This window comes from Lycorma delicatula, chromosome 2 (genome assembly GCF_047948215.1).
Source record: "Lycorma delicatula isolate Av1 chromosome 2, ASM4794821v1, whole genome shotgun sequence".
Lineage (NCBI taxonomy): Eukaryota > Metazoa > Arthropoda > Insecta > Hemiptera > Fulgoridae > Lycorma > Lycorma delicatula.
In genome coordinates, this window is record NC_134456.1 from 107,888,878 (window position 1) to 107,902,692 (window position 13,815).

The 13,815-nt window shown below is 28.5% G+C and overlaps 1 protein-coding gene across 5 annotated transcripts in view; it reads left to right on the plus strand.

Moving 5' to 3' along the window:
• Nucleotides 1–9,377, plus strand: part of LOC142319084 (uncharacterized) — a 118,942-nt gene extending 109,565 nt beyond the window's left edge. For all 5 annotated transcript variants that reach the window (XM_075355963.1, XM_075355966.1, XM_075355968.1 and 2 more), the window contains 2 exons: nt 1,041–1,249; nt 9,246–9,377. In XM_075355963.1, the coding sequence (XP_075212078.1) occupies nt 1,041–1,249; nt 9,246–9,371 (335 nt within the window). In that variant the 3' untranslated portion in view covers nt 9,372–9,377. The remainder of the gene's footprint in view (nt 1–1,040; nt 1,250–9,245) is intronic.
• The last annotated feature ends 4,438 nt before the right edge of the window (nt 9,378–13,815 follow it).

A 13,815-nucleotide genomic window follows, 5' to 3' on the forward strand; every position in this document is an offset into this window, starting at 1 on the left:
AGAGGATTCACAGTGAGAATGACACTGAACTACAGCAGTTCATGCATGTACAATAGGCTCATATCACTTCCTCAATATTTTTTTGAAGATGGGCCTTAAACTTTTTCAACAAGCTTCCTGCAAATTGGAAAAATGTGTAGAACTTCATGTAACTATGTAGAAAAACAGTAAATAAGTGTATGTATTTCTATTCTATACTAATAAATTAAAAATAAAAGCACGGTTTATATTTGACTGATCTATTGATAAAAGAATGAACATAGATTGAATATATTAGTTGATTACTTACTTTAAGGGATTTCCTAACCTTTTTAAAATAGGTATCATTAACAACACTGCAACCATGACTTCATTGAAGAAGATGCCTACTATTTAGCTCTGAAACATTTTATGGAAGAAAAAGTTTCAATTTTTTGAAATTGAGTCATTTTGAAAACATAATCAATTACTTAAACATCAGTAAAAGTAACTTTGTATTTTCATACAAAATAGAATTGTTATTAATAAATTGATACATAATGCAGAAGAACGTAAAACATTATAAGGTTACAAAAAATATATATATATGTTTGCCAAATGTGAAATATGAGTAAAACTGAGTTCATTTTACGTTCAGTTTTGCATTGAACTTGTGCAGTATCCTGATACTGTTAAGGCTCATCATGGATTTACTGTATACAGTTGTACATTTACAGTTGTCTATTTTGAGAGCTTTAGTAAAATGGTATACTTACTTTTTTTATGGTAAAGACAGCTTACTTTTTTATGGTAAATTTATGTTTGTTTTTTTTTTAGAAAATATCCTTGTACAAATTTAAATTTGTTTTGAAAGGCATGTAAATAATAAAGGCAGTTGGTGAAGCTGTAGGTGACATCACATATGTTGTAGGATTTTTATCAATTATAGCCCTTGGGTTTTAGGATCTTTTCATATTTTCTCTTATGAAAAGTTATGTTAAAAAGATTTTAATGTTTTATATTTTAATCCATAATTTGTATTATTTTATTTAAAATTATTGTATACTTTTTTTTTATTTCAGTACCAACCTTTGTTACATTCCTGCGAGATATTGAATCTGAATTTGAAGTACGAGAATATGTTAGAATGTATCTTGGTGAAGGAAAAGAAACATCGGAATTCGCTACCCAGTTTATTGAGAGACGTGCTAAAATGACACGTCAAACTAGAGTGGATAACAGTACTTCAGTACCTTCTTTGACAACTACTAATCATTTTCAAGAAGTAAAGGTATTAAAAGTACATTCTTGTTTCAGTTCTGTAAGAACACGCATCCTTTTTTTTATCTATAATCTTAAAATTCTATCATTATATATATCATGTGATGTCCAGTCAGTTCTTAGATAAAAGAAATAAAAATGAGCATAACTTTTCTTAAGTTTATTATCAATATTAAAAGTCAATTTATATATATATATTTTTTTTTATTATTTTTTTTAAATCGATCCTTTCAGGAATCATATTCTTTTGCACTATTCAAATTACATTAATCCAATCAACCCAAGTACAGAATTAATAAAATAAAATAAGATGACACCTACCTTATTCCATAATCCAAGCAAGAGCGCTTTCGCGAGTACCTCACATCATCAGTTGCTCTATATAATTTTTCTAATCATTTGTTGCAAATTACACAAAAAAATTAAATTAATTTATATACATGAAATTTAAAATTATTAAAAGATCTTTTTCAATTAAATCAAAACAGAAATTGAACTAAAGCTTTTTTTAAATTCAAAAATTTTTAACTTTAAATTAAAATAAAAAATTGCATATATATAAAATATGAAGTGGTTAATAAAATTAAATTAAAAATCAAAATTAAAATCAGTAATAAAAATAAAATAGAAAATCCATGTAGACTAGCTAGCCAAAGTTATGTAACTGTACAGAGTTGAAATATTATCAATTGTCAATGTCTAAAGAACTGCTGCTATATACAGCAGCTTTCATGATTGTGTCATCCGCATCAGGGTATGCGGATGACACAATGCTGTATGTAGCTTGCTGTATGTAGGTATGCAATGCTTGTATGTAGGTATGCTGTATGTAGCTTGATCAAATTAAATCTACTTTTATATGTATATATGTAAAATCTTTCTAAACTGTCAAAAACTCTATTATTTGTAATAGTATTGTATTTCTTAATTTTCAGTACTTCTAAATATGTATGAATATCGGATATTGAATGTATATTATTAATAAGATGATCAGAAACATTAGAGAAATCCAATTTTCTACTTTAATATCTAAAGTGTTCATCAAATCTAGTTTTAAAGGATTTACTGTTTTGCCTATATAAATATGATCACAATCATTGCACTTTATTTTATAAATACCACACAAATTGTGTAAATCATATGAAGCAGTATGTGCATTATTTTTAAATGTTTTATTAAATGGTTATTTGTCTGGAATGTAGGTTTAAATAAATTTTTATCATAAACCCTTGTTATGTTTTCAACAATATTATCAGTATATACATAGTTTAAATATACATTGTCAATTTTCTGTATTTTATTTATTGGTTTTAATTATGTATTATTGTTAATTTTTGACATTTGTTTTTTGTATATATTATCTACTAAAGTTTCATTATAACAATTATATTTAGCAATTTGTTTTATAATATCTGTTTCTTTATTTAATTTATTATTATTATTTCCATTATACTTTGTGTAATTGATTGCTCTTATAACCATGTTCGTATATGCATTAATTTTGTGTGACCACAAATGATTTGAATGTATATGTATGATTGTTTTGTTGGTTGTGGGTTTCCTCACAACCACAGCAGGATTATAGATCACAAAAATATCATCAACTTACTTATTCCAAAGTATAATATCATAAACATAAGTTAGCTATACACATTTTTACTTTTAAAATTTTGTAAAAAAAATCTCATATGATGGCCAACAATGGAAAGCCTATTGGTAAGGGAAAAAGAATTATATAGAGCAACTGATGATGCAAGGTACTTGTGAAAGCACTCTTGCTTGGATTATGGAATGAGATAGGTGTCATCCTATTTTATTTTATTAATTCTGTACTTGGGTTGATCGGATTAATATAATATGTATAGTGTATAAATATGAAAATCCTGGGGGAACTTTGTGATAGACAGGTGTATCACAAAGTTCTACCAGGATTTCATAGCCTATACTACTTGTGAAAATAATGAAAAAAGTTCATATAAACATGTTGTAAAATGCATTGTCGAGTTACAACTGGCTAGTGAAAGATTTCTGAAAATGAGGTCATACTAAACTTTTTAGGACGTTGATTAAGGGGCAGAGTTAGTAATTACTTATGGTTTTTGACCTGAAAATAGAATAAAATAGGTTCAAGAACTATATCTTCAGTAATTTTTGAGTAATGTGGGGTGAAAACCCTGTTTTTTTTGTTTAATGTTCAATAACTTTGTTAAATGGGTTATAAACACATAAAACTTTTAAACAAAAGTAGTAGAGAATTTAATTCTGAACAAAATGGTCTAAAATAAGTTGAGTAAACCAAAGTAAGGTTAGGAAAATTGTAATTTTACTTTTACAAGGCATGTTTTTAAAGTAAGGTCTGTTTGAATTTACAGATTTTTGATTATACTTGTTTTGAATATAAACTGATGGTGCTTGAATAGCTTAGTTATTTCAATCAATGGTCAGCTGTTAGCAACAATAATTTAGTCATTTTGTTGTCAGTTGTTTATATTCATCTATTTACAATAAGCGTTACATTTCATGATCATCTCCAAGTGTGAAGTACGAGGAGTAATCTGATTTTTAATGGCAAAAAATGTTTTGCTGTTGTAATTCTCAGGCAAATTTGTGAAGTTTACAGACCAAATAATATTATGAGTATTGCTAAAGTAAGATGGTACTGTTCATTTCTAGAGGGTGAACATACATTCATGATGAAGAACGTAGCAGCTGGCTGTGGGTGAAAATGAATGATTTTAATTAAAAAAGTTGACAAAAAATTTTGAGAACTGTTCACTTTGTTGAAGTTGATATTTCACAATATTTGATTTATGAAGTTTTGCCTGAAAAATTAGGCTAGAAAAAAATTTTAAGATAGGTGCTGAAGATGTTAATACACACAAGGAAAAACACCTTGCTGCACTACATGCATTTTTTTTGGCATTATATTGATGAATTGTTTGATCACATCATTACCAGTGATGAAACATGGATTTTTAATTCAAACATCTAGACAAAGTAACAGTCAATGCAATGGCGGCATTTATCATGTAGTTCAATCTAGAACATTCAGTAAAGAAGCTTACGGCTACTGTTGTTTTGAGGGAAAAGGTGTCTTGCTTCCACAAATTTAGTAATCTTGAAACTGCTATGAATGCTGATATGTATTGCAAAGTGTTAAAAACTCGTAGAAGAGTTAAAAAAACATATGTGGGATGTTGTGCTACAGGATTTTGTTTTTGCATGACAGTGCCTGGCCACTCATGACATATAAGACAAGTAGAAAACTTTTGTTGGAAAATCATCTAGCCGTGAATTAGTTCCCACAGATAATTTTATTTTTCTATACGTTAATCAGTGGTTTGCATCACTGTCAAAGGTTTGACTATGATGAAGAGTTGAAAAATGGCATTACTGTATGGTTTAAAAATTTCTAGAAGGAGGAGTGAAGGAGCTAGTGAAATTCTATGAAGAATTTATTGAAGTTGAAGGCAGCTATGTAGAAAAGTATTAATTAAATGTAGTTTTTATGTGTAAGTTGGTTCAGTTTTGTTTTTATTTCAAAATTGATCTTATTTTAAAAACACATCTCATATGATCATTAAGATCATTATTGATTAAGTGCTGCTTTTTTCCCCATGATCATGATGAAAACTAATGAAAGAAAAATACTATTTGATAAAAAGGCTTCTTTAATGCAATATTTAATTCATATTAAAAAGAAACTAATCTTAAATTAATGTAATTCGATTCCTTTGAAATTGTTATAATACAATGAAAATGGTTATCCCTATTTAACCTTGTTTAACTCTGCAATGGGTAGGATTGTAAAAGTAATACTAACAAAACACCAACCAAAACTACTTGCAATTCCATATACTTCTGATCTAAGATGACATTTTAACCCTTGAATACAATCAATTGTATGGAAATTTATTGAACTAATAAAATTCTGTTATTCTGAATAATGTACATCCACTTTACTTGTTTGATTGTAGGACTACTTGCTTGTAATATTCTTATAAATAAAGCAGGTTACTATATTTATCCGTTAAATTATAATGTATGAAAAGTGAGCTTCACAAAATTTTGATATGATCAGTTTGTTGTACAGACAATAAAATGAATTTACAAGGACAACTTATTCTGTAAACCTTATTTCTGTGATCACCTTATTGTTATTATTATCAGCTTTTCAACTTTTTTGTGACTATTTCAATTTAAGGTGGCTATTTGTCTTTATATATTATTTGGTTGAATGTTTTGTTGTTTTAACAACCAGTCATAATCATAATTGCAGGTTAGATTTACAAGATCCAAAATCATTATATTGCAACAGTATATTTAATATTGTACATCGTATAATATTTTTATTTATAAATATTTTTGCCGCAAAAAGTTGGTTAATACCAGGTGATTGAAAAAGATGTCATAACTTTACAAGCATATAAAACTATTTAAATAACTTACAGATTTGGTTGAGGTCTCATTTCATAGTAAAACACATCAAGTTTTGACTCGCGTGGTTCATTAGTACTGAATTTGGTCACCAGCGCTGTCACCAATGTTATTAAAAATAGATACTTGTGTGAAACATGCTTGCTGTGTGTTTTGTTTTCATGATTTGCAATCAGCAACTGCAGTTCATCGTAATTTTCGTAGAGTACGGTAGGGAGCCTCCTAGTAGGTATATAATTAACTCTAGGCACCAAATCTTTGTTGAGAAAGTTGTTCTGTTAAACATACAAATTCACTATGACACCCAAGCATCCCTGAAGCTACTGTGGAACAACTCTGAGAAAGCTTTGCATGTAGTCTGAAGAAGTCAACTTGTGTGTCACGTAAGACTGGCTTTTCACAAACGACTTTTTGATGCATACTACTTAAGCAATTCCACTTGAAGCAGTACAAACTAATCATGGTTCTACACATTACAGATGACAACAAAGTTACTTGGCTATAGTTTTATATAGAAATGGTGGATATAATTGCAAATGATACATTTTTAGACAATGTAATTTTTAGTGATAAGTCAACATTTCACATCAATGGCAAGGTGAACACCCGTAACTGCTGAATATGGGGTAGTAAAAACCTTCATGAAACTTTGCAGCACATTCATGATATCCCTAAGGTCAGCATTTTTGTACTCAATATTTGTGTGGTTCCATTAAAGATTGGGTTTGTGTACCACCTTTGCCCCTGCTGACCTTGTAGAACTAAGACTTCCAATTAACGCCGCTGCTGCACAGGTAATGCCCGACTTGCTGGTTATAGTTTGGAATGACTTCAAGTGGGAATATGTTGCATTACAAAGAAGCCATATCAAACCAAAGTGAATGATGGGTGATAAACTTGATGTGTTTTTCTATGAAATCAGACCTCAACCAAATCCGTAAGTTACATCAATAAATCTTTATATGCTTTTAAAGTTGTGAAATCGTTTTTTAATCGCCTGGTATTATGCTTATATGGGTATCTCAATTTTAATATGGATATCTCACAGTTTAAAAATCATAATAGAAGAATATACACACAGAAAAAGCCAAATGATACTGCAGAGTATCAGGTAGATTATATCATGTTTAAGCAAATATTTAGATTTGCAAAGGAAGAAGAAGAAGAAGAAGTCGAGGAGGATTTAAGGGGAGAAGCAATACTGAGATCTGAATTTAATAGAGCATTAAAAAATTTGAATGGCAGAAATGTTCCTGGAATAGACTGAATACCTGCAGAATTACTGCGCACTGCAGGTGAGGAAGTGGTAGAAAGATTATACAAATTGGTATGTAATATTTACGATTAGGGGATAGTTCCGTCAGACTTAAAAAAGAGTGTTATAATCATATACAAAAGAAAGCAGGAGCAGATAAATGTGAAGAATACAGAACAATTAGCTTAACTAGTCGTGTATGAAAAATCTTAACTAGAATTCTGTACAGAAGAATTGAGAGGAGAGTGGAAGAAGTGTTAGGAGAAGACCAATTTGGTTTCAGGAAAAGTTTTAGGGTCAAGGGAAGCAATTTTACCACTGAGATTAATAGTAGAAGGAAGATTAAAGAAAAACAAACCCCAACATACTTGGCATTTATAAACCTAAAAAAGGAATTCGATAATGTAGACTGGAATAAAATGTTCAGCATTTAAAAAAAATTAGGGTTCAAATACAGAAATAGAAGAACAATTGCTAACATTTACAGGAACCAAACTGCAACAGTGATAATTGAAGAACATATGAAAGAAGCCATAATAAAAAAGGGAGTCTGACAAGGATGTTCCCTATCCCTGTTACCTTTTAATCTTTACATAGAACTAACAGTTAATGATGTTAAAGAACAATTTAGATCCGGAGTAACAGTACAAGGTGAAAAGATGCTACGATTCTAATAGTAATTCTAGCTGAGAGTAAAAGAGATTTAGAAAGAACAATGAATGGCATGAATGAAATTTTATACAAGAACTACATGAGAATAAACAAGAACAAAATGAAAGTAATGAAATGAAGTAGAAATAGTGAAGATGGACCACTGAATGTAAAAATAGGAAGAGAAAAGATTACGGAGGTAGAAGAATTTTGTTGTTTAGGAAGTAGAATTACTAAAGATGGACAAAATGAATTTAAATGTCAGGAAAAGATTTTTGAAAGTATATGTTTGGAGCGTTGCTTTATATGGAAACTTGGACGATCGGAGTACCTGAGAAGAAAAGATTAGAAGCTTTTGAAATGCAGTGCTATAGGAGAATGTTAAAAATCAGATGGGTGGATAAAGTGATAAATGAAGAGGTGTTGCGGCAGAATTATGAAGAAAGAAGCATTTGGAAAAATATAGGTAAAAGAAGAGACAGACTTGTAGGTCACATATTAAGGCATCCTGGAATAGTTGCTTTAATATTAGAGGGTCAGGTAGAAGGGAAATATTGTGCAGGCAGGCAATTTTTGGAATATGTAAAACAAATTGTTAGGGATGTAGGATGTATGAGGTGTACCGAAATGAAACGACTAGCACTAGATAGGGAATCTTGGAGAGTTGCATCAAAGCAGTCAAATGACTGAAGACAAAAAAAAAGGATACTCAATGAATAATAAGCATATAATCAGTGTCGTTTAACACTACTTTATTAGTATGCTGATAAAATTTTTGTAGACATTTATTTAATTTACTGACTGCTTAATTGTACATTAAATAATAATAAAACTTGCACACTAAGAACATCGTGATTATTAAGCATGTAGCATATACTTTTGCAGAGCCACATCGAGCATTATTCCTGCTGTTGGTTGTTGAACATTTAATAAGAACTGATATCCATGTGATAGTATAACTTACATTACTTTATCATTTTATTTGTCAATTTTTCATTGTATTACAGTTTCAAAGGAATCAAATTACATTAATTTAGGATTAATTTCTTTTTAAGAAATATTGAAAAAATAGGTATTACGGCTTTTCAGTTGGGTTAATTAAATGTGAGAAACTGTATTGTTAGAGATGTGAAATTTTTAATATTAATCTTACGGACTTTTGGTGAGACATGTAAAGAATGTTCAGATCAGAAGTGATTAAAAGTTTTTTCCTAAAACAAGTTTGTAAAAATAAATAATCAGTAATTAAGATGTGTTTGCTGCTGCATGCTTATGTTGTATTTTGAGTACATTATAATAATTATGGCATTGCATATATGTGGGTTGTAGCAGCTGGTATTTCTCCGACATTAGATTATATTAACTGTTAACAATTATTATATTGGGTTTTTGTGTAAAGAAATATGCTGGTCTGTAAATAGTAGTTGTGTAATTTCCAATACATGAAATTCAATTAAAGAGTAAATTTTTGTCAAATTGATTTAACTGCATGTAACCTTATTGAAAGTAACCCTAATTTAATAAGTGAATTAAGTAGCATCTATAGAAACAAAATTCAAGTAGCTGATATTTTTATGATTGTTTTTTTTTTATTTTAAATTATTACCTTTTTATTATTTTTTTATTTGCATAACTAATTTAAATTTCATGTGTGTTTTTAAAGGGTAAAAATAAGAAGCCAAAGAAAAATAAAATGTTACGTGTTGATAACAAAATCTTAGGATTTAATGTAACAGCAGCTCATGATCGAATAAATGTTGGGGATAGAGATTATGGCGATGGAATGTAACGCGTGGTGAGTTAATACTTTTCCTGATTAAAATTTTTGCACTCTTATGTTTGTATTACCAGAGTTTAATTTTATATCATTAGAGGATTTGCTCTGTCCATTGTTTTTTTATTTGCCATTAATGTCAGTCAATATTTACTAACATTTTCTGGTACTCATTGAACTGTTAATGAAACCTGAACTAATTTATTTAAAAAATGTAATTAGTAAAATGACTGCTATACTAAATCAAATTTCACTAAACATGTGTCCATGAAATTATGGTGGAGTCCAGGTTTATTAATTTTTTTGACCATACTAAACATTCAAGTGTATGCCAAATGAAAGAGCCACTCAAGTCTTTTTTTTTTTAATATGTTTACTGCAATGTAATGTGGTTTTTATTTATTGTCCATCAGATATCTAAATGGCACACCTGAAGAAACACATAAGCTAAGTTAGACAGTACTGTTGTTTGTTTGAAGCAACCCAGAGTTATTGATCTGAAAGCGTGAAGTCCATTGATCATGGCCACGTTTTCAACCACTTATTTCTATAGGTGTGTAATATCTTCATGTTTAAATGAGCATCATCTTGTTGAAGTAGAGTTTTTTTTTTGTAGATACTAATTAAAAAATATTCTGGTAAATTCTTATTTTCTTAAGAATATCAAAATTATAATTCAACCGAAAAAGCACAAAATATAGTTTATTTAATTATACAATACTACTTTTATGTTGTACTTACCCAAATGTATGATTTAGTTTGCTGAAGGTGTACAGCATTAATAACATATGAGACTGTTAAAATTTATATACATAGTAAATAATTTATCTAAATTACTTATCTGCATGTAGTCATCATCCATTTTCAGACATATTTTACTCTCGCCCTTCTAAAGAGCTCCTCATTGGTTTCAAAGTACTGGATCGCTCTCTTCATTTTTTTGAAGAAATTTTAATCGCTTGTCTCCAAGGTGTGGGAGAGAGTGGAAAAGTAGTGCCACACAGAAGTTATAACTTTATAAGCATCCTGTATTATTTGTGTTGGATTGAGTTCTGAAGATTTGTCAACATTTCATAATAAACTTCTTTTGACTGCTCTAGTCACATGTCTTATTATTGGGACTTTATTATTCATTAATGATTAATCTCTAATAAACTGATTATTAATTCAGTCTTATTAGTGTTCTTTTTCTTTCAGTTGTGTTCTGTTATATTTAGATTTCTTATATAAAAAAAAAAAATATAATTAATAAGGAGCTTGGTGAAACTATAAAATTTAGATTTCACATGATAATGATTTTATTATTTTGTCTTTATTAAGTGCATGAATTTGAGCATGCTTTAGAACGTGATTAATTTCATTAATATTTTATGAGCATAATAAACTTATTTTCAGTTTTTATTGCTTTATTTTCCAGAAAAATAACTTCCATGGAAAGGACTAAGATGGACGATTATAATTTTGTCTGATGGAATCTATTGTTGTCTGCCAATTAAGGAAATGTTGTTGAAATAAAATTTTAGCTGTTAACACTCGATCCAGCTGCTTTTTGTTGGGTCATATTTATCTATAGTTTCGTTATGAAACTCAGTCAGATATTTGTGTGATTAAAGAAGTTCACATACTGTGACGCATGCATTATCATAATTTATGTATATATATATATATATATAAATTATGAAGATGTACTTCTGTTATAATTTGTTTTTGTTTTTACACAAAAGTATATATATATATATATATATATATATATATATATATATATATATATATATTATTGAGATAATATATTGTATTTTTAAAATCAAAATGAAAACCATATGTTCTACAGTCTTTCTGTGGCATTAAGAGCAGCATGTTTTGTTTACTTCTGAAAAGTAAAAAAGTGAAGAGAAGAATATATGCTAATTACAAACATCTGTTGTCAGTTTTTTATTCCAAAATTTTATGGACTGTACCCTTCTCTCATTTTGATCATTTTTAACAGGTTACATTTTTTCATACATTTTATTATTTTAAAGACAGTATTGATTTTTTCCCTAAATAATTGTTTATCTTTAATAAAAAAAAAAACATTTTGTCATTTTTAATTATAAAGTAATTATTTTTGTAGACTGGAAACATTTAATTTTAAATATTTAATATTGGCTGTGAGCAAATTTAATTTTAGACTTAAGCATGCAGTTGTTATTTAAAGAGAATTATATAAAGAGATTTTAATTGTTAAAAGTGTTCTTGACTACATTTATCCGCCATATATTATAGTTGGTCAAGTTACATAAATAGCATTTCTGTTAATTTTATATGTATGTATATAAGTAAATAAATAAATAATTTGCTAACAGAACTCTAATAAAGAGTGTTAGCAGAAAAACGGTGGAAAATTATATTCCACTCATGTTATAATACCATACATTAAATTTGTTACATATATTTTTTTCGTAACTGTTCTTGTAATATTGTCATTATGTAAATATTATGTGAAATTAAAAAAAAGAAAAGAATAACATAATAAAGATAAGAAGTTTTGATTAAGTAATTTCAGTGATAATTTTCTTAGATTTTTTTTAAACCATCAGTTTTCAAAAATAGAATCATTTAGCTGAAAAGTTGAAAACATATTTTGTATAGGTTATTGTAAATAAAATTTTGTATAATTATTCAAGAATTTTCAGTCAGAATCTATGAAAAATGGTCTTCACCGGTAAGAAATTAGCTTAGTTTCACAATATCCATCACAGTTCGTGTTATAGTTAAACAAAAAGTTCAAAACCTTAATACATTTACCAAACTAGTATTTTAAGTGGAGGTCAATTTGTCCATAACAGTTTTTCTCATAAGGAAGCACAATATATGTTAATAAGAGATTAGTGATGAGATATTTATTTATGGTAAGTCTGGAGAATCATATCTGTGAAGTTTATTAAAAATCTTTGTTAGTATCAAATTGTAAAGTTGTATCATTCTACAGTAAGTAGGTGCTGCATAGTGACATTCTGTGTGACTAATTTGCTATCAGTTCCATCATCTTATTGTTGTGGTTCATTGAGCTTCAGGAGTTTATTTAGTGAGTATGTACTTTGCATTATACAGGATGACTGATATTTATGAGCAGCAGGTCAACAACCTGGGTTCAGAATGGCCCTGAAAGTCATGTGACAACAATTGTTATGTTTAATGAGTACGTGCTGTCATCATTCGACAGTTGAAGAATTAGCAAAATGATGCAGTATGTGTTTTTAAGGAACATATGGTTCTTAAGGAAAGGTGCAGTCTTAAGGGAAAAAAAATAGAAATTGCATTATGAGAGTGGGTTGCAAAGTTTGTACCATGACGTTACAAGAACTGGCATATAAGTTGTCTCTTTGAAAGGATCACAATTTGAAGTGATAAAAGATATCAAAGAAAATAAAAGGAAATTTGCTGATAAACTATGAGGAATACTGAAAAAGGTTTATTATCTTTTTTAATTACCTTGAGCCATTAAAATTAATTTGCTATAAAATCTTAAAATTATTGCTTTAAAACGTAAAAATATTGTGTTTTTTTTCATGTATGGAAACTTTATAGAAAACCATTTATTTGGCTCTACAATTATTGCAGCTAGCATTTTGTTATCTTCTTTAAACTTGTATCCTAGAGATGGTGTACTTAAAATGCTATTATTCATGACAGTTGTGGGATATTCCTGTGCAGTTGTATATTTACTATATTTTTTTTTTTTACATCTTATCTGTACTGAATGATTCATTTACTACATCCTTGTTCTACATCTACTTAAGACTACATCTTACAGTAGAAGAAAGAAAAAGTTGCATAGAGTAATATCCATACTTTCATGTTGTTCTTTTTAAATGTAACGTGATAGAGAAAAAGAAACTGTACTAGGTAGAAAGCAGATTGAAATCCCATGTTAGTTTTAATAAAATAGCTGAAAAAGTTTTTAAATGAAGACCAATAACATCCTTCCTTTTTTTTTTTTTAAACTTTTAAGGCCGCAAAGAACCACTTTAGTCAGAATAATTCAAGTCTTTTTTGCTGATCTTTTGGCCTTTAAGTTCTTAGCTTTTACTTTCTCCCAATATTTAGTCATTCTTAATTATCTTGCTTTACAATCCTCTTCTGAATAAACCCTTTTTGTATAATTAAAAGTTTTTACTTTAAAGTTTGTATTCGGATCTTTAATAACAAATTTTAATTTTTCGGATTTATTAAGTAGATCTTCGTAAGTCAAATTTAATTCTTGCATGTCTTCTTTAATTTCTTTGGTCAATAATGGCGGATTTTTAAAGAACAAAATTGATCGATAATTCTCTTAGTAATCCTATCCTGCAGTAATCTTAACAAGTGTACACAGAAGGAAATTACCTTCTTTTTCATAGTATTAATTAAAGATTCCAAGTTTTCGTACAGAAATTTATTAGGCAATAATCTGTACTGATTTTCATGTTTATATTTT